At 48.3% G+C, this 18,322-nt stretch overlaps 1 protein-coding gene across 6 annotated transcripts in view; it reads right to left on the bottom strand.

Moving 5' to 3' along the window:
• Positions 1-18,322, bottom strand: part of Tdrd9 (tudor domain containing 9) — a 93,753-nt gene that overhangs the window by 13,220 nt on the left and 62,211 nt on the right. For 5 of the 6 annotated variants that reach the window (XM_004837467.3, XM_021243746.2, XM_021243750.2 and 2 more), the window contains 11 exons: positions 17,714-17,821; positions 15,143-15,243; positions 10,328-10,501; positions 7,841-7,952; positions 6,582-6,791; positions 6,246-6,335; positions 5,482-5,742; positions 3,977-4,132; positions 2,703-2,773; positions 1,522-1,631; positions 724-820 (listed from right to left, as the gene is read on the bottom strand). In XM_004837467.3, the coding sequence (XP_004837524.1) occupies positions 724-820; positions 1,522-1,631; positions 2,703-2,773; positions 3,977-4,132; positions 5,482-5,742; positions 6,246-6,335; positions 6,582-6,791; positions 7,841-7,952; positions 10,328-10,501; positions 15,143-15,243; positions 17,714-17,821 (1,490 nt within the window). The remainder of the gene's footprint in view (positions 1-723; positions 821-1,521; positions 1,632-2,702; positions 2,774-3,976; positions 4,133-5,481; positions 5,743-6,245; positions 6,336-6,581; positions 6,792-7,840; positions 7,953-10,327; positions 10,502-15,142; positions 15,244-17,713; positions 17,822-18,322) is intronic. The other variant, XR_002389080.2, reaches the window with a different exon arrangement.

The following is an 18,322-nucleotide window of genomic DNA, read 5'->3' as shown; positions in this document are numbered from 1 at the left end:
ATAAACAACGGCTATCTCCTTACACAGCTCTCTGTACTAACGCCTCTGGAAGAAATCCCTGCTAAACTTCAGCACAAAAGCAGCTCCCATCATCTCCTGGCCTCCCTGCCTGGGGCAGAGGGGCTGATGGGGCTCCCACTGTCAAATGGCCACCAGAAAGCGGGGCTCACAGGCACAGCCATTCACAGCAGGGCGACCGTCACCCCATCTGTGCACCTTGCTACTGGGGCTTCTTTCTGAAGGAAGTCCAAGCCCAAGCACAGATGTTCCTCCACTTCCAGCGGCTCACATCCTGCCACGCCCATCCGAAGCTGAAAATGCACACCATACACGGACCCCTGAACACCACAGCTCAGCCATGCAGCATGCTGCAGTCTTGGTTGGTGTGTCCCTCCTGCCTGGGGGCTGCTTGCACAGCATTCTGAGAGGATCAGAGCACTTACTGCAAGCCCAGGGAAGCATCAAGGTCCAACAAGAGAAGTACTGTTTCTCCTGCACTAGTGTCACTTGTCAAGAAATTCAGAAGTTGAATCATCATGAGCCAGGGGCCAAATAACCCCAACAACAAGAAGGCTGAATCAGAATGAAGCCCAGAAGGCTCAGCCAGGTCAAGCCATGGCCAAACCCTTACCCAAAGGAGGGAGGTGAGGCCCCACTTCTCCCCACCCAGGTTCTCACATGATCCAAGCCTACACACCGACAAGGCAGAGGCCCTCGCCCTACCTTAACTCGATCACTGGTGCAAACAGCATGCTGAGGAGCGCCGGGAGGCCAGGGATGGGAGGCATCAGCGAGGTCTCTCTCAGCAGCATGGTAGACCCTGGTGCACAGTGAACGAAGTCAGCGTCAGGCTGCACCACGCGCTGCTCAGACGTTGCTCCTTCCTAGCTGGCCCTGCTGGCCTGTAGCACCCCTCTTCCCCTGAGTCTGTCTCTACTGGTCCCCCTGCCCCCTGCTGCTCCAAGAAAGTACTCCCTATTCTTGGATCCCACAAACCCCGCAGATGGACCACACGAGGACCCCTAGGCATTAATCTCACTGAGAATAACTCATTTGATTACTCTTTGCCTTCTCCTCATTGGTCTATCAGGTTTCCCCAAGGTCAAGAACTCAGACTTGTTCTCCTTTGTAGTTAAAAATGGAGGGATGAGATTAATTCCCACATCTTTGTGTAAAAGGAAAATGGACAATGCTGTGCACGTGTGTGTGTGTGTGTGTGTGTGTGTGTGTGTGTGTGTGTGTGTGTTAAGTTACTGGGGCCTTCACACTGAGCTATATCCTCAGCCTTTTAAATTTTTTTGTTTTGAGACAGGGTCTTTCTAAATTGCCTAGGCTGGGCTTGAACTAATAATCCGCCTTCCTCAGCCTCTCAATGTGCTGAGATTACAGGTGTGCACTACCATGCCCAGCTTCCATTTCTTAAACTTGCATCAGCCGATGCACTTAGGAGACAGCCTAAAAGTATAACACGTAAGCACAAAGGAGAGGGAGGACACAGATAAACTAAAGCCCATGGCTCACCAGTTGCATTGACTAACAGTGAGGCTGCGACCAGCATCCTCTGGTGCAATTCTGCGGGGGTGTCACTAATGATGACCGAGTTGATGCTCTCCTTGTCGATCCAGACACACCTAGAAGAGCAGCAGGGCACAGGGCACTGATCCACCAACCAAGCCACAGTGAGAGCACCTCAGAGTCACGAACACAGATGCGACCAGCCCCAAGCTGAGGCAGCCAGCCCAAGCCCCTTCCTCTGGCCACTCTCCATGTGTGGCTTCCCAAGCTCCACCCCATGTGAAGTATCCCCATATGTAGACATCCAAACCTGCTCCTCGGCCCGACTCAGCACTGCGCTGCGTCCTAGCAGAGGCACGGTGCATCCACCTCAGCAGAGGCCAGGAGCAGCTCTACAGCCATCCTTCATTCCTCCAGCCCCTCATCACTGCCCCTAACCAAGCTCCAGCCTAAGGGTCCCACACCGGAAGGCACTGGGGTGCTGCTCTTTCTGCACCTCTTGCCCCAGCTCAGCTATGTCATAAGCAGCCTTAGGGCTGCACCCCTGCAGGGCCCTTCCACTTGGAAGCCTAGTGCATGCTTCACACACATGCAGACCTCCGGAGAGCTTGCAGGAGCATGCGCTCACTGAAAGGCCTGGATAAGGCTGAGCTCTGCATTTCCAGCAGCTCCTCCAGGCTCCTACTGCTTCTCAGGGACTGTAGGAAGCCAGGTTTAGTCAGTGACCCTTAAATGCACACAGCAGGGCTTCCCCACTGCGTTCAGATGAAGTCTTAAAAACATGGCTTACAAAGCTCACCTTCATCTGCCACAAGATCTAAGCCCTCTCCTCCCCAACCCAATTCTGCTATCAAACCAAACGCATTCAGATACGGAGGCTTTGGTGGAAGACACTAAAAAAACGCTAATAGAAATGGCTTTCATGGAGGAAAGAAAGCCTATCTCAGACTTGGGGCTAAAAGGAAAATTAGGGTGAGTTTAAAAAAGACATTCCAACAGTTTATGTATCAAGAAAGATTAGTTTCTCTCTGTTTTTCCCCCGGTACTGGGGATCAAACTCAGGACCTTGCTCTTGCCAGGCAGGCAGGGCACCACTGAGCTACACCCCCGGCCCAAGAAAGATTAGTTTCTGATGATGTACCTAAATTGAGGAGCAGAGAGAAACATTCATGGGAAATGCATCATACCTGAATTTGGATATTCTGGTCAGACTGTGACACTTCATCTCATAAGGGTGGAAAGGCCCGTGGAGGACAGTCTGCACACAAGACACACAGTGTGACCACGGGCAAAACTCCTCTCACCAGGAGCCCCAAGGGCAGCTCCTACTTTCAAACACTACATTTCCGTCACGGTATCTTCACAATGTGCTGGGGACCAGCGTGAAACTGCACTGGGCAGCTATAAAATAGCATTGAATTGGCTTATAATTGGCCATTGATTAAATTGTGAGTCTGTCCTAGGCCTAGTGAATTGCTAGAGAGCCTCTGGCTGGTGTGGAGAAGCAGAACTCCCCAGGCCAAAGGTCACAGCTGAGATCTCAATGGTCAGTGACACTGTGGCGTCTCTGAAAGCGAGATGGCCCTGCAGCTGGGGATTTGCCTCTTGTGCAGGCGTTCTCCCAGAGCAAACATTTGCTAAAAATAACACAGGTGGCTCATTAACTACAGCCTATTCTTGAAAGGAATGCGTCCCTCCCTTCTTACAAGCCTGGCTCTCATCAGCGCCTTAGTCCTGCTGTTCCCTACATCTGCCTTTACGGCCCCTGCTATGTTGTGTGATCAATAAAGACTGGCAAATCCAGAGCTCGAAGTCTTAGCCAAGAAGAGCTAAGACCAAGTCCCGGCCCCTCATTTGTCTCCTGCATTATTCTTTCTTCCTTCATTGTACCCTCAGTCAGGAGGTCAGGCAGTCCCCAATAAAAATGTAGTGAGAAAAAAGTACCTGAAAGAAGACATTTTTTCTGGAATGTAATTGATTCCCATATGTATATAGGAAACACTGCCCACTGTCTTAGTCAGTGTCAATTCTTTAACCACGCAGACCCAGCCACATGGCCAAGGCTGAGGTCGTGAACTCGGAGCCCCTGAACAAGGAGGGGACCATCCAGCCAGCTCTCCTCTCCACGTGCTGCCGAGGAGCATTCGAACTGCAGGAACCGAGACTATCAGCAGATCTGGATAGCTCAGATGCTGCACTTCCTTCCATGGATAAACTAGTACTCTTCGTCACTTTAGAAAGGAAAGTTACAATGAAACACTAGTCAGAGCTTTCCTCTAAGCCCCACCGGGCACAAGACTCCAGGTTTGCTCTTAGGAATACAGAGCCACTGTGGGAAAGGCCACAACATTGAAAAGCAGGAAAGTAAACTATCGCGACTACCGACACAACTCTTAGCCTATAATGTACAACGGCACAAGCTTTCCACTGTACTTCAAACAGCTCCTACAGCACACGTCACCTTGCAGCTCGGGGTACCCAGTCTACTGGAAGAGAAGCTCTCCAGCAAAATCTGAATCAGATGCTTCTCCTCATCCTTCATAGGAGAGGCCACAGACCCAGGCATCACTCCGTCTCCTGATTTCGAAAAGAGGCCCCTGAGAGCTTCATGGCTTTGCTAAATGAAACAAGAAGTTTCCTTTGTTAAAAGAAAAGAATTACATCAAAAGTACATTATCCCCACATAATCAAAACACTTCCTAGGCATAATCTTATTCTGACCTGTATACCAAGTAATAGAGAGATAGTTTTATGAAGTTCATTTTAAAATTTAAAAAAGAAATATAAAAGATTTTACTATGTTTCACCCCTCAGATACTTTGAAGAAGAAGCTTTTCTTAAAGAACTGTCTTATATACAACACTTACTTTACTGAGGAATATTACCATAATTCCTGCTTTCACACATTACATAGAGGATTTAACCAGTGCCTCAGCTAATGCTTTGCTAGACTGTCTGTCCTTTTCCAGTTCCAGCACTGTTCATCCCTAGCAGAAATTACAGAAGTACAAAGACAGATCTTCACCAGGCTCAAAAGTGGCCTCTCTTACACCTTCCAACCAAGAACAGTGAGTTTATAGGTGATTTTAAAGGACAGAGTTGAATACATTTTGGAATTGTAAACTATTTGAAGTCAATATTTCTGGTTTTCAGTGTAGTGGCTGTTTTCTTCCGGTACTGGGGATTGAATCCAGGGCCTGCACTGAGCTACATCCCCAGCCCTCTCTCCTCTCCTCTCCTCTCCTCTTCTCTTTCCTGACATGGTTTCACTAAGTTGCTCAATCTGGCCTCAGACTTGTGATACTTCTGCCTCAGCCTCCCGCGTAGTTTGGATTACAGGTGTGTGCCACCGTGTCTGGCTTAAAATAAATATTAATTATTTCAATTACAGAGATAATTCTTGGAATCCATTTTTTAAAAACAAAATATGAGGGCCGGGGATTTAGCTCAGTGGTCCCACTGCCTGCCTCAAAAGCACAAGGTCCTGAGTTCGATTCCTGTTACCAAAAAAAAAAAAAAACCACCCAAATATGAGCCAGGTGTGGTGGCACACGCCTGTAATCCTAGCACTCAGGGGAATGAGGCAGGAGCATCACAGCAAGTTTGAGGCCACCCTGGGCTACACAGGGAGTTCAGAGCCAGACTGAACTACAAAGGGAGACCCTGCTTCAAAAAGCAAAGAAACAAACAAACAAACAAAAATGAAACATTTTCAAATCTAATTTCCATTTCGAGGAGAAAACAGATTGAATAGGAAACCAACAACAACAATACCCACCCACCGCAGTTTAGTCTCAGAGAAGCCTTGAAGACCTTGTAAAAGGTCCTACAGATCTTGACAGCACGCCAAACGATGAAGAGCAACTCCACCCGTCCACTATGCTTCCGAGGAAGCAAAGCACCTCTGTCTCTCTCACACACAACCACCCACACAGGCACACGCTCCCTGGGGACCAAGGCACATACTTTGGACTCGTAGGACTCCTCTGCCAGCTCTGCGTGGCCTTCGCTGATGAGGACATCTCTGATGTTGATGGTGTCCAGCGCTCCCAAGCAGCAGTACACGTCCACGTGCAGGACATTGTGCACAACCGAGAAGACCTTCACCAGGAGAGTACATCTGCTTACCAGAGAGGCGAACCGCTTGCTGGCCCTGCGGCTCCAGTGCTCACCACAAACCAGAGACTTGGCCGAGGGCCGCATTTTGCAAATCTTAAATTCCAAAGCCTGCAAGACAGAAAAGCACACCGAAACAGTTTTATAAATGAGCGAAGCATTCTGCCCAAATTCCACTGAAACGCAACCTTGTTCGTGCATCTTGTCTGTGTCCTCCTAAAAATCCTGACAATCTGGGGAAGCAAGATCCCAGCTGAGAAACCTGCCTCACTATCAACAACAGCAGGGCAGTGTAACCTTGAGACGGCTTTTCTGGCGGGAAGGGGGTGGGTGAGCGTGTCTCCTGCCCACCTCAGCTCTGGCGCCAACACAACTAGAAGCCTTAGAAAGAGTATCAAAAAGTAAGTTAAAACAACTTTTCTTTTGCTAAGTTTGAAACTTTCCATCTATTTTACCTCATTCCAAAATCAATAATGGCAAAAATACCTCTGGCAATACATATTTTCAAGAGTAGAGACCCAGCCTGGCCTCAGCTGCCTGTGGAGAGGTGGTCTCCCTCCAGCCAGGCCCTTTCTGGTGCTCAACACCCACTTCCAGAGCCTTCTCCGCCTCACCTGGAAGGGAAGCTCGAGACACGGATAGGGAATCTCCATTAAGAGGTCTAGGTCTACGCGAGCACGGTTTCCATAGTCCACGAAGAATACCTACAAGGTAAGGAGAACAAGCCCTCTGATGCGGGGTCACAAACAACGTCCCCCTGAGCAATGCCAATACAGTGCTCTGCCCTAACTCCATAACCACAGACTTCTCAGAGTGACTTGGTTTTCCCTGCAGTCCTACTCTAATGGTAATTATTTATATCTAATTACCACCTGTATTTGCAGATTTTATATAAGTTGCTGTAATTCTGTCTCCTTTCTTTTTGAATGATTTGCTATACAAAAACGTACCTCAGCAGAATTTCCAGACACATTAAGTATCTGAGCTCTGAAGTAGCTTTTATCAAAATCCACAAAAGGTGCCAGACAGACCATGTCGGGGTGTGGGTGGACTGGCAGAGGCACCAACTCCAGCCTGTTAATTTCAGCAGTCAGCTTCTCAAGAAGCTCTGCATTCCTTTCATCAGTCCTATAGCCCCAGAAGTGTCCTACTTCCACCACCTGAAAAGAAGAGGGGCAGAGGGACAGGCAGAGGTAAAGCCTAAAAGTGGGTCACGGCACTTCACGATCGCCTTCGTGAGCATGTGCATTCCACAGGTTTCCCCAGGTGCTGACAGGAAACTAGAGGGGGTTCAGGACAACTACAGTAAGGAAATGTGGATCATGAATTCTGTTCTCCAGGCACAAGACTCACTAGCACACCCAAGTACCAACAGCATCGAGATTGGTTAGTCCAAAGGACAAGCAGCACCGTGGCTGTCCCCACAGCTGCCAAGGGCCAGGTGGTGTCAGTGCACACCCCACTGGATGAGCTGGCAGGTGGGGCCTGGCATGGAAGAGTGGAAGCCCCACCAAGCAGCGTCAGCCCCCGCTGCCAAAGACCATGGGGGAGCCCAATATCTCAGAGTTCCACCCTGTCAGGAATCCAGATTTCTGAATGAAATCTCCCAATGAGTGTAGCTATGGATTTACCAAGAAAGCATACAAGTATTTTAACTGAAAATTTAAAGAAATAAAATCATATCCAAATAACAATGGCGACAATGTTAGTCTTGTTGACATAAACTGAACAATACAAGCACATAACATTATGTCAATATTTTTAACACATATCTTGTTAAATATGGGTTTTTTAGCACTCTCTCACATTTTCACTGGCTTCAACCACCAGTGGCACGGGCACAGCTGCGCCACTGGGCAGCATGAACCACCCGACGAGACTATCCCATGCCATTCAATGGACAGTCGTGCATGTACCATAGTGGTTCGAGCCAGCGGGAATGTCAAATGTCAAATCAGAGCCTCCTGGCAGCCACATACAAATGAATTATGGCCCTGTCATGCACATGTTAAATGTACTGGATGTTTTAAAAGCTAACTTTGATTACAGAATATTTGTTTCATTTTCCATTCTGCATACATTCGAGTTTAATAGGAGCAGTAGTTCAAGTTCACGCACATTTGCTAGATGACTGCCACAGGTCTGGGCGTGAAGACTGTTCCATTCTCAACACTCATGGGAGTTCTGGGACTCAGCACGCCACTCTCACCTCTGTAACTTGGATGGTTAATAGGAGATCTGCCGCCCTCTGGGACTTGTCCAATGTGTTGAGTGAGACTTGCATAGGCTCTACTGTCTGCTTCTGGAAGTCTACAGTCACCCTACATAAAGTAAGTTTTGTTTAAAAAAAAAAAAAAAAGAATAACAATCAAGAGTTACTGAGAAACCCTCGCCTGTGGGAAGTTATCTGGACCTGCCCTGGCACTTCTACAAGAGGAGGCGGCTTGAACAAAGTCCCAAGCCCATGCTGCGGGCTGGATCTCGAGGCCCTCGAGGGCCCACGGCTGCGGGGCTGCTCCAGAACCACAGACCGCTGAGAGCGGGGAGCCTCGGGAGGCGGGCCTCGCTGCCTTGTCCCCCGCGCGCTCACGGGCAGGCAGGGCTTTCAGCACGGGACCGGACCCTGGGGGCGGACGGCCGACTCGCCAGGAGTGGGCTCACTGGGCTGTGACCGACCAGAAGAACCCATCCATCCCCCTTCCCTACTCCTAACGAGCCTCAGCGCTCCACCTCCCTGCCACCAAGACAGGAGCAGCCTTCCTCTCCCAGGCCCCTCCACCACGCAGCCTGAGCCATCGAGCACGGACGGAGACTTCTGAGCTTACACCTCTCCTCCTTTAAGCTTCGGGTGTTGGGTGTTTTGTCCTAGCTACAAGAAAGTGACAGATAGACCAAGGTGGGAGGACGTGAGGTTACTGGGAGTGTGGCCTTGAAGGCAATAACTGGAACCCTGGATCCTTTCTGTTTTGAGACAGAGTCTCATCGTGTCGTTTAGGCTGGCCTTGAACTCACTGTGTGGCCCAGACTGGACTTGATCTCACAAAGATCCTCCTGTCTCATCCTTCCAAGTGCTGGCATTACAGGTGTGCACTACCCCACCTGGAGACTCTGGGTCCTTTCTGTTGCTCTCTCTTTGCTTCCTGGCAGTCATGAGGTGAAGGGCTCCCTCCACCAAGTACTCCTGCCATGTTCTATCTACTGGGCCACCCCAGGCCCAAAGCCAACAGGCCAAGCAACCACTGAAACTGTATCAAAGTAAAGCTTTTCTCTTGTACCTTAATTATTTCAGGTATTTGTCTAGGGGACAGAAAGCCAACATAGCATGAGAGGATAAAGTTGATATTCCCTCAAAAGTGCATTTCTGCCCACGTATGGTGGTGCATGCCTATAATCCCAGCACTCAGGAGGCTGAGGCAGGAGGATCACCATGAGTTCAAGGCCAGCTTGAACTACACATTAAGACCTTGTCTCAAAAAAAAAAATTTTTTTTTTAAATGAATTTCTGGTGGCATCCTGAGCTGCCCTGGAAGGAGCATACATCCTAATAATTATGCACTATTCTCTGGGAATACATTCCAAAAGCCAGGGCTCTTACAGAGTATCTCTTTTGAAGGGCATGAGTTCTAAATCGAGGACCTTCAGTGCTTCCTACTTTGTAATCTCAGGAGTGGTTTTGACTTAAAAAAACTGAGATTTCACACTTGGCTCAATGCTATGTTAGGAGACACACAATTGTCTACTAAGCCCAAGAAATGCCATTCATCCTGTAGAGTAGTAAGACAGTAAATTCCTTCATATCCAAACTTCTGGATAAGAAAGACAAATGCGATAAGACATAAAACTTTCCCTTCCTAACACTGTCATCCTAAAAGGGAGGAGAGCGCTGTAAGAGCATTCTAACCCCCTTCCCTCGCTGATGAACGGCTCAGCCGTCACCAGCACTGTGCAGCATTGGCTGGAACTGGCTCTGGCAAAGCAGAATGGCCTCTCCATGCCAAGGCCTCGACCCCTCACTGCTGACCGCTCAGAAGCGAGAACGCCACGCACGGGAGGCAAGCAGAAGGAGCACACTTCCCTGCGTCACCTGCCAAACTCGCCCTAGAATCACCCAGATCACGAGTAAGCAGTGATAAATTACACTTCCTACCAAGGTGGCCAGAGGCAAGGACTCTGTTATGAAGAGGAGCAGCACACACAGCGCCTGCTGCCAAGAGCCAGGGCCCTGCCCTTCTCCACACACCAGGCAGGGGCCATGGCACTGCTGGGCAGCCTGTGCTGCAAGCACACAGGCACCCAGCTGCCCTGCTACGGTGTCTACCCTCAGCTGCGTGGAAACAAAACAAGTTCCACTCTGCTTAAAAAGAAATTCTCAAAAGGAAACATAAACATAAGAAGGCAGAAATGAAGTTAACATTAGGGCTTCATCCCTAATTTAAACTGGAAACTATATAAACACTCTCACTCAACCCTCTCAACAGCCTTGCACGACAAGCGGATCTATTACACAGATGAACAGCAAGGCTCTGAGAGGGTAAAGTGCGCAGCACACACAGGGCTGGTGAAACTGAGGTTCAATGGCAGTGCCACCTGACTACACAGCCAGAGTCTGTTACACGAGCTAAAGCTAAAGTGGGGCTCACGGTCCTGAGGAAGCAGCACTGGCAAAGGGAGCTGCAGTGGCGCCCTCCGGAAATACCTCGTGTTCCGGACCTTCGACGCCACCTCTCCCTGCACCTTCCCTTCTATGTCCTCGGCAGCATGGACACGGAGCTCCAGGAACACTTTCAGCTGGGACATCTTCACTGCCATATACACTGCAGGGAGGGTTTTAAATCTCTCTGTTGGGTTCCGGGAAAACTCCACAAAGGCTCTGTTCCACAAATATAAATAAAAAAGCATTTACCAAGTATCTGACTTTTTTTTTTTTTTTGGTACCCGGGATCGAACTCGGGACCTTGTGCTTGCGAGGCAGGCACCGGAACCACTGAGCTGAATTCCCGGCTCAGGCATCTGATTTTTAAAAACAATCACATGTAAATTTCTCTCAATAGCAGCAGAAATTCTCACTGGACCTCACTCTGCAATATTCAATAACTTGTTGGGATAATTAACCCATAAGAAGTATTGATTGATTTTTTTAAAAAGTCACTAGGGAAAATAGAAGTTACAATGACAATTCATCAACTTGAAGCTAGGTATCATCCCGTATAGTATAATGCAGAATAAATACTAAATCAACATGGAAGCATCAGCCAAGAAATCTTAATGATCATAGTTATAACAGAACGAAGGGGTTGGTTTAATATCACGATATAAAGCATACACAGAAAGCCACACCGTGCACAGCTCAGAGACCCCGGTGAGCCCCCAAACCACCACGGAGTCGATCGCCAATGAACACCGACGGAGCCCCGCCCTCCCCGGGCCCAACAGTGCAGAGGGCTGAGAACCCAGCCCAGAGCAGGAGACCTGCCGGACGTTTCCTGGAAGGAAGGAAAAAGCTGCACGTGGACACTATGTGTGTGTGCAGGGCAGCAGCTCCGGGGGACGAAGGACAGAGGCACCAGGTGGGTGGGCTTTGCAGTGTGCCGCTGAGGAGCCCTGTGCAGACTCAGAGCCCCACTGCGACAGATGGTGCATGGCACTCTCTGTCCTGGCCATGTGTCATTCTGGGTGACATGGGAGGGCCCCGAGCCACAGAGCGTGGTGAGGGCACCACCTGAGTCAGACCCCTTCCTGCAGAGCCTGCTCACTGAGCACCCTGCTGCCTGCAGCTCACCTCCCGAGCCCCTCTGCTGCTTTCACACCTGCTTGTCCTCATCCTCCTCGTCACCCCAGCAGATCCCTGGCTTTCCCCACTACCAGGTCAAGCATGCATTTCCCTCCTACCGCTGCCCAATTTGGCCACTTAGCCATGCACCCGAGCATCTCCCAGGCGCGCCTCTGTCTGCGTACTGTCTCAAGTGTTGCTCGTGCAGGTGTCATTTCAACCAGCCAATTCTTGTTTGCATGAGATACTCTCCTGCATCTGTTTGTTTATATCAATTATTTTTTGCCTACTTTCTTATTCAGAATGTTGTATTCACCTTTGATGTTTGTTTCTAGTGAAATCTAATAAATTCTGTTATTTTCTTTTACTAATCGTGTTCATTTTGTGAAAAATAACCTATAATTTTGTATTATAATCTATAAAAACTCTTACTATAAGTATATTAGATATAATGTTTATACTTCTCCAGAACTCAGTGGTATTCTTTTGGTTTTTTTGGTTTTTTTGTTGCGGTACCGGGGTTTGAACTCAGGACCTTGTGCTTGCGAGGCAGGTGAGGTTCCACTGAGCTAAATCCCCGGCCCCCTCAGTGATGTTCTTTTGTTTTGTTTTTGTTGTTGTTGTTGTTGTTGTTGTTGTTGTTGTTTTGGTACCGGGGATTGAACTCGGGACCTTGCGCTTATGAGGCAGGCGCCAGAACCACTGAGCTAAATCCCCGGCCCCTCAGTGGTGTTCTTTTGCAACACAAAATGGACAGATTTAGGACACAGACTGAACAGGAAGGAAGAGCCAAAGATCCGCAAAAGGAAAAACTGAGACAGTGAGAAGTGTTACACATCAAAGAGGAAAAGCCTGTTATGAGATGGAAAGACAAAAAAGACATCTCCTTATTGTCAGCTATTCACAATACAGAAATGATAGCACTTGAAAGAACAAAAGTAAAAAAAAACTCCAATAGTGGTCAGTGATTATAATAATTCTATGGGTGGTGTTGACAGAGTTGACCAACATGTAACAAGCTGGCCTATAATCAAAAAGCGAGGAAAAAATATTATTATAAAATATTTATGCACCTTCAGGATCAAACAATGGGAACTCCTTTGTTATTTATTCAAAACAAGAGGGTTCAGGGCCGGGAATTTAGCTCAGTGGTTCCACCTCCTGCCTCATAAGCGCAAGGTCCTGAGTTCAATCCCCGGTACCAAAAAAAAAAAAAAGAGGGTTCAAAAAGTCGTTTACAATTTAATTAGGTCTAAAGGACCAAATAATTGAAAAATATGGGATAGTGAAACACCAATCAGAATGTGCGTCATGGATGTCTTCGCCATTACATTTAGTGGGGAGACACTTTGTTGAAATTATACCACCCACAGAAAAAGAAGGAAAGGCCAATATGACAGTGTAAAGTGTTGTTCAAAGACAGACAATAATGCAAAAAGAATTCAGAAAGAGACTAGTTACTACTGCCCAGATTGTAACTCTGAATTGTGTACTGAATGTTTTAAGACATACCATACACTGAAAAATTATTGAATAAATCTGATAAAATTGTCATTTTTATATTTCCTATTATCTTATAAAAATTAATGAAAAATGCAATTTTTGGTCAGCCTGTATTTAAATAATTGGACTGGTAAGTAGTTAAGCACTTCTGTTTCTGTCATCCTCATCCTTCTTTGCAGGGCTCTTAAGTCTCTCTCTAGAAATACTGTCTGCTGGCCGGGGATTTAGCTCAGTGGTTCCACCTGCCTCGAAAGCGCAAGGACCCAAGTTTGAGCACCGGTATCAAAAAAAAAAAAAAAAAATTAAGAAGAAATACTGTCTCCTGAGCTCTGGACTACCTTCCTCCTGGTTTTCCGTTGCAAGCCTGCATCCCTTGCCCGGGAAGCCGGCTCCTCCTCAGCTCATCTCTCCTTGCTCTCCAAAGGCAATCGACAGCCAAACCCAAGTGCTCCTTCCCCACCTGCTGCCTCTTCATTTCTGCTGGCACCAGGTTGGCCCCACTGTGCTCCTGCCCGACACCTTCGAGACTCCAGACTGGCTTCCCCTTCTGATTCCTCTACCCCAGGTATGGCACGAAGCGCCTAGAACACAGACCAGAGCGGAGTATGTGGGGTCTCCGCGTGCCCACCTGTTCACTTCCTACTCATCAGTCTGCCACAAAAGGCCCCTGGAAAGACTGTGCCTGACCCCCAAATCAGAATCCATCTGGACGCAAAGCCTGCTCCCACCAAGCCATTTGCCACAGGTTGCTCAGTCCTGAGCTCTCCTCCCGTGGGACCCAGATAGCCCGTCCCACTGGCTGCCTCCCCTTACCCCAGGGGCCCTGGTGAGCGTCGCTGGTCCTGCCCTGGCCCTCTCCCACGACGTTTCACAGCAGACACATGCTCGCGGGGCTCACCACACTCCCCCAGCGCCCCCATGCACAGGGCGCCCCAGACCTCACGTGGGCTCTCCAGAGCAGGCCTGCAGTCCTGCTCACCACACTTGAGTCACAACAACTGGTACTGCCATCGCCAAAGCAAATACTGCTTCTGCCCCAAATACTGTGACTAAAAAGTCAAAATAATGAGAGTGCAGTAAAATATAATTAAATCCCAATAAAAAATTCCAGACAGGAAAATCTATGAAACAAATACAGACTCCAAGCCAGAGTAAAGACTAGTGAACAATGAGATCGCCACCTTCTGACCGTTGGCTTAACCAGGGAACATGGGATGCACCCAACCCAGGCCCAGGACTCTGTTCACAAATGGCAATGGGCCTGTGAGCTGCCAGGCTGGGGCAGTGATTTTAAAGCTGTGGCGAAGAGTTTGACTGCTTGCAGTTTATATCATATGTCAGAAAACTTCAGACACAAGTTTAATTCATTCAATCTATAAGAATGTTGAACGTAAGCAGGGCGTGGTGGTATATACCTATAAGCCCAACACATGGGAGGCTGAAGCAGGAGGGTTCCCATGAGTTCAAGGCCAGCCTGAACTACATAGCGAGACCCTGTCTCAAAAATAAAAGAAAAAAGGGCCAGGGATTTACCTCAGTGGTTCTGCTGCCTGCTGTGCAAGTGCAAGGACCCGAGTTCGATCCCCGGTACCAAACAAATAAACAAACAAAAAGAAAAGAAAAAAGAAAAAGAAAAGCCTAAGATTGTTAAGTGTACTTAGAAATGTTTTCTTTGTTGGGGTTATGAATTTGTCTTCAAAGAAATTCATAGGCCTACAAAGAAAACCAATATATTAATCATAGAAATGGAATTTAAAATGTTGAAGAGAATTAATCCAAACTGAAAATGTATTTAAGATGTTCAACTCAAGTAAAATGGACATTAATCAAAGAAAAAGTGTTTGTTCTCATTAACTAGACTTATAATGCTTTGTCAAGTTAAGAAAATTTTAAACATGGACAGAACATGGGAAAACATTTCTAATTTTCAAAACTGAAAATCAATTTTAAAACTGTTGTCCTTTTTGAGCATAAGCATTTCTTGTTGAAAATAATTCCCAGTGATTCTCCAACACATCACTCAATCCCAAGCTGCTAATAAAATGGGGCCAACTGAACAGAGCTTCAACTTGGGACAAACTGGTACTCACGACTGTGATCAGCGACCCTCATCCCAGGCACCCTCAGTGACTGACAGAGAGTGAACATGGGCCTTAGACCTGGCCCTGAAATGGTTAAGCAGCACGCTGGGCCCCTTCGGAGTGACAGCTGGTTACACGGATCGGATGTGCTACTTACTTTGCACCATCAAACACGATGGACTTGACCTGACCACACTGTCTAAAGAGGGACTGCAGTTGTTTATAGTACAGGAATCCGTAGGGAGGAATGCGCTTCAGCTGTAGGACAGAGCACAGTGCTGGCGGTTAGAGTTGCCACTCGGGCACTAAGAGGACAGTCCCCCACTGGATCTTGGAGCCGCTGCTCATCCTCCCAGTCAGGAAAAACACAGCTTCCCATCTTTTACCACAGCTCTATCGGTCAGTGTATAAATGGCTTTTAAACCATGACTAGGTGTTTTTCGTTTTGGGGGGTTTTTTGGTACCAAGGATCAAACTCAGGACCTCACGTTTGCCAGGCAGGCATTGTGCTGCTGAGCTACATCCCTGGCCCCATAACTAGGTTTTTTGGGGGGTTTTTTGTTTGGTTTTTTTTTGGTACCGAGGATCGAACTTGGGTCCTTGCGCTTGCGCAGCAGGCGACGAAACCACTGAGCTAAATTCCTGGCCCAACTAGGTTTTAATAATTAATATGTTCAACAAAGATTAATTCTTGCCCTGTTAAACTAGCATGGACCTGCAGCCCCAGAGCGAGGCTGAGGCAGGACTGTTTAAGCCCATGAGATCCAGACCAGTCTGGGCAACATAGTGAAACTTCATCTCACAAAAAAAGCCAGCATGATGGTACATACACATAATCACAGTACTCGGTGAGGCTCAGGCAGGAGGATTGGGAGTCTGAGTGCAGTCTGGACATCTCAGTAACTGAGGAAGACCTTATCTCAAAATTTTAAAAAGGGCAGGGCATGTAGCTCAGTGTGAAGGCCCTGAGTTCAATCCTCAGCACCCTAGTATTGTGCAAGAAAAAAAAAGGAAAATAGTCCAATTAACAGCAAAATTAAGATTTCTGCTTAGTTCTCTTTTATTTTAAAGGTATTAAAATAACCAAGCTGGGGCCGGGGATTTAGCTCAGTGGTTTCGCCACCTGCTGTGCAAGCACAAAGACCCGAGTTTGATCCCCAGTACCAAAAAACAAAACAAAAACAAAAAATAACCAAGCTGACTAAATATGCCTGTGGAGCATCACACCTCTGTAGAAGGACGAGAGGGAACCTCACTCAGGGAGAGCACACCACTCATTAGAGGAGGGCGTTTCCTCGGCAGGGCGGCTGTCCCAGCCCTCCTGCTCTTGCTGACCTCAAGGCCCACTGGGCCTCGGGGGCACCAGGCCAGGGAGGGCAGCTCAGACATGGGACCAAATCGGCTCCCACTCCGTCCCTCCCTGAAGCTGCCTGGCTCCTTAGGCAAATTATGGACTCACGGCCAGGGATTTAGCTCAGTGGTTTGGCCGCCTGCTGTGCAAGCTCAAGGACCCGAGTTCAATCCCTGGTACCAAAAACAAAAACAAAACAAAACAATAAAAATTTTTTTAAAAAATTATGGACTCACTATCATACTAGGAGATGATAGGCCCTCAACTCCGAGGGCCAGTGTGAGGCTCAGAGAAGCCTGCAATGTATTTTGCACACAGCTTCTCCCTGGAGTGCTAAGCAAACCAGCTGTGACTTAGCTTTCCGATGCCCAGCTACTAACTTCTGGCCTCCAGAACACATGGAAACTGATTAAGGTCCCTGAGGGACCCTGCATAATGCACATCTGAAGAAAGGACACCACTGAGGGGAGAGCAGAGACAGGAAACCAACAAAGGCCTCAGTCCGCTCTGATGAGGGCCCAAGCTGATGCCCCTCAGGTGCAGCTGCCCCTTCAGGCGAAACCATGCACCGGCACCAGCTGCCTCCGCGCTCCTGCTTCCGGCCCTCCTCACAGGCCCTTCCCTTAGGATAGACAGGGAGGTGTAACAACACCCAGAGTAGGCGAGCAGTGCCCAGCTGACTTCACCAAATGCTTTCCATCTCCCTACATCAGACTCGGGCTTATGCCAGCCAAGGAGGCCGATCAAAATCCAGTCCCAAACACTGTACTCCAGGTGTTGATGTCACTGTAGGGCATGAACACCTGGTTCACAGAGCTGTCCTCAGGCCAAAGCACACACCATTTAAATGCTGATTTCTAGCCCAGACCTTCCTAGACTGTAAGGACCCCAATTTGAATTTTAAAATAAAACTACTAAGCACTCTTTGAGTGGTTCTACATGCAACTCAGGGGATCACTGGTTTAAACCACAGTACTAAGCCACCAAGCAATGCCATTTTTCTTTGTGTATAATTAAGTTGCTAATTAATAAAATATTCTCAAATTTACGGAAAAGGGTCTTTAATGAACACACCAGTTCTCCAGGCTTTCTGGGAAGACTGGGTCTACAGGAAAGGAGGAAAAGCCTGAAGGCCAAGGAGAAGCACCTGAAGGGCCAAACACACAATCCTGACTTTAGAAAGCCCGAAGAGCACTTAAAAAAAGAGGAACAAGGGCTGGGGATTTAGCTCAGTGGTTTTGCCACCTGCTATGCAAGCTCAAGGACCCAAGTTCAATCCCTGGTACCAAAAAAAAAGAGGAACAAAATGCTCTGTGCTGACCACTTGGGAAAAATGACTCTGCCACACCTGGGTGGCTTCCCACCCTCTGCACCTACCACGACAGTCGTCTTTGGGTCTTTGCCAGCCAGCTCCCTCACCGCCATCTCCTCGTCAGGCTGTCCAAAGGTGAAATAATTGGGGTAAAAAGCACCTGCCAATACAACCTGGAAGAGAAGCTCAGGTTCACAAGGAAGCACCATCGCTTTTTCAGGTGTCCTCCCCGGAGTGTTAATCTCACCCCAGCAGAAATGCACACCCAGGGAGTAAAGGATGGTTATCTTCTGCACAGAAATGGGGCCTCCCATCTGTCAAGGGAAGCGCTTGGCCATTTCCCCGCGAAACACACACTGGGTGCATCCTTCCTCAAGGAGCTGGAGAGCTTCTTAGAATGGGGCTCCGGAGACAGGTGGGCTGAGCCTGGGCCTTGACTCGCTTTCTCCACCCTTGTCCTGACACTCACACCAATGGCTCAGACACCCCCCAGTGTGCAGACAGAACTCATCGAGCCCTGACCAAGGGCTGGCATCTCATAGTCACTTCTAAAAGGCATCCTGCGAAGGGTCCCTTCTTCAGCAGGAACACACCCATGAGAAGCACGCTACCCCAGAAGCTCCTAGCCTTCAGCCGCTTTACTCCAGGAAAGCACTTGCATTCCCGGCATGCCC

This window comes from Heterocephalus glaber, unplaced genomic scaffold (genome assembly GCF_053883595.1).
Source record: "Heterocephalus glaber isolate CG9 unplaced genomic scaffold, H.glaber_assembly_v1.0 deba00001608, whole genome shotgun sequence".
Taxonomy (NCBI): Eukaryota; Metazoa; Chordata; class Mammalia; order Rodentia; family Bathyergidae; genus Heterocephalus; species Heterocephalus glaber.
This window is presented reverse-complemented; position numbering and strand designations above follow the sequence as displayed.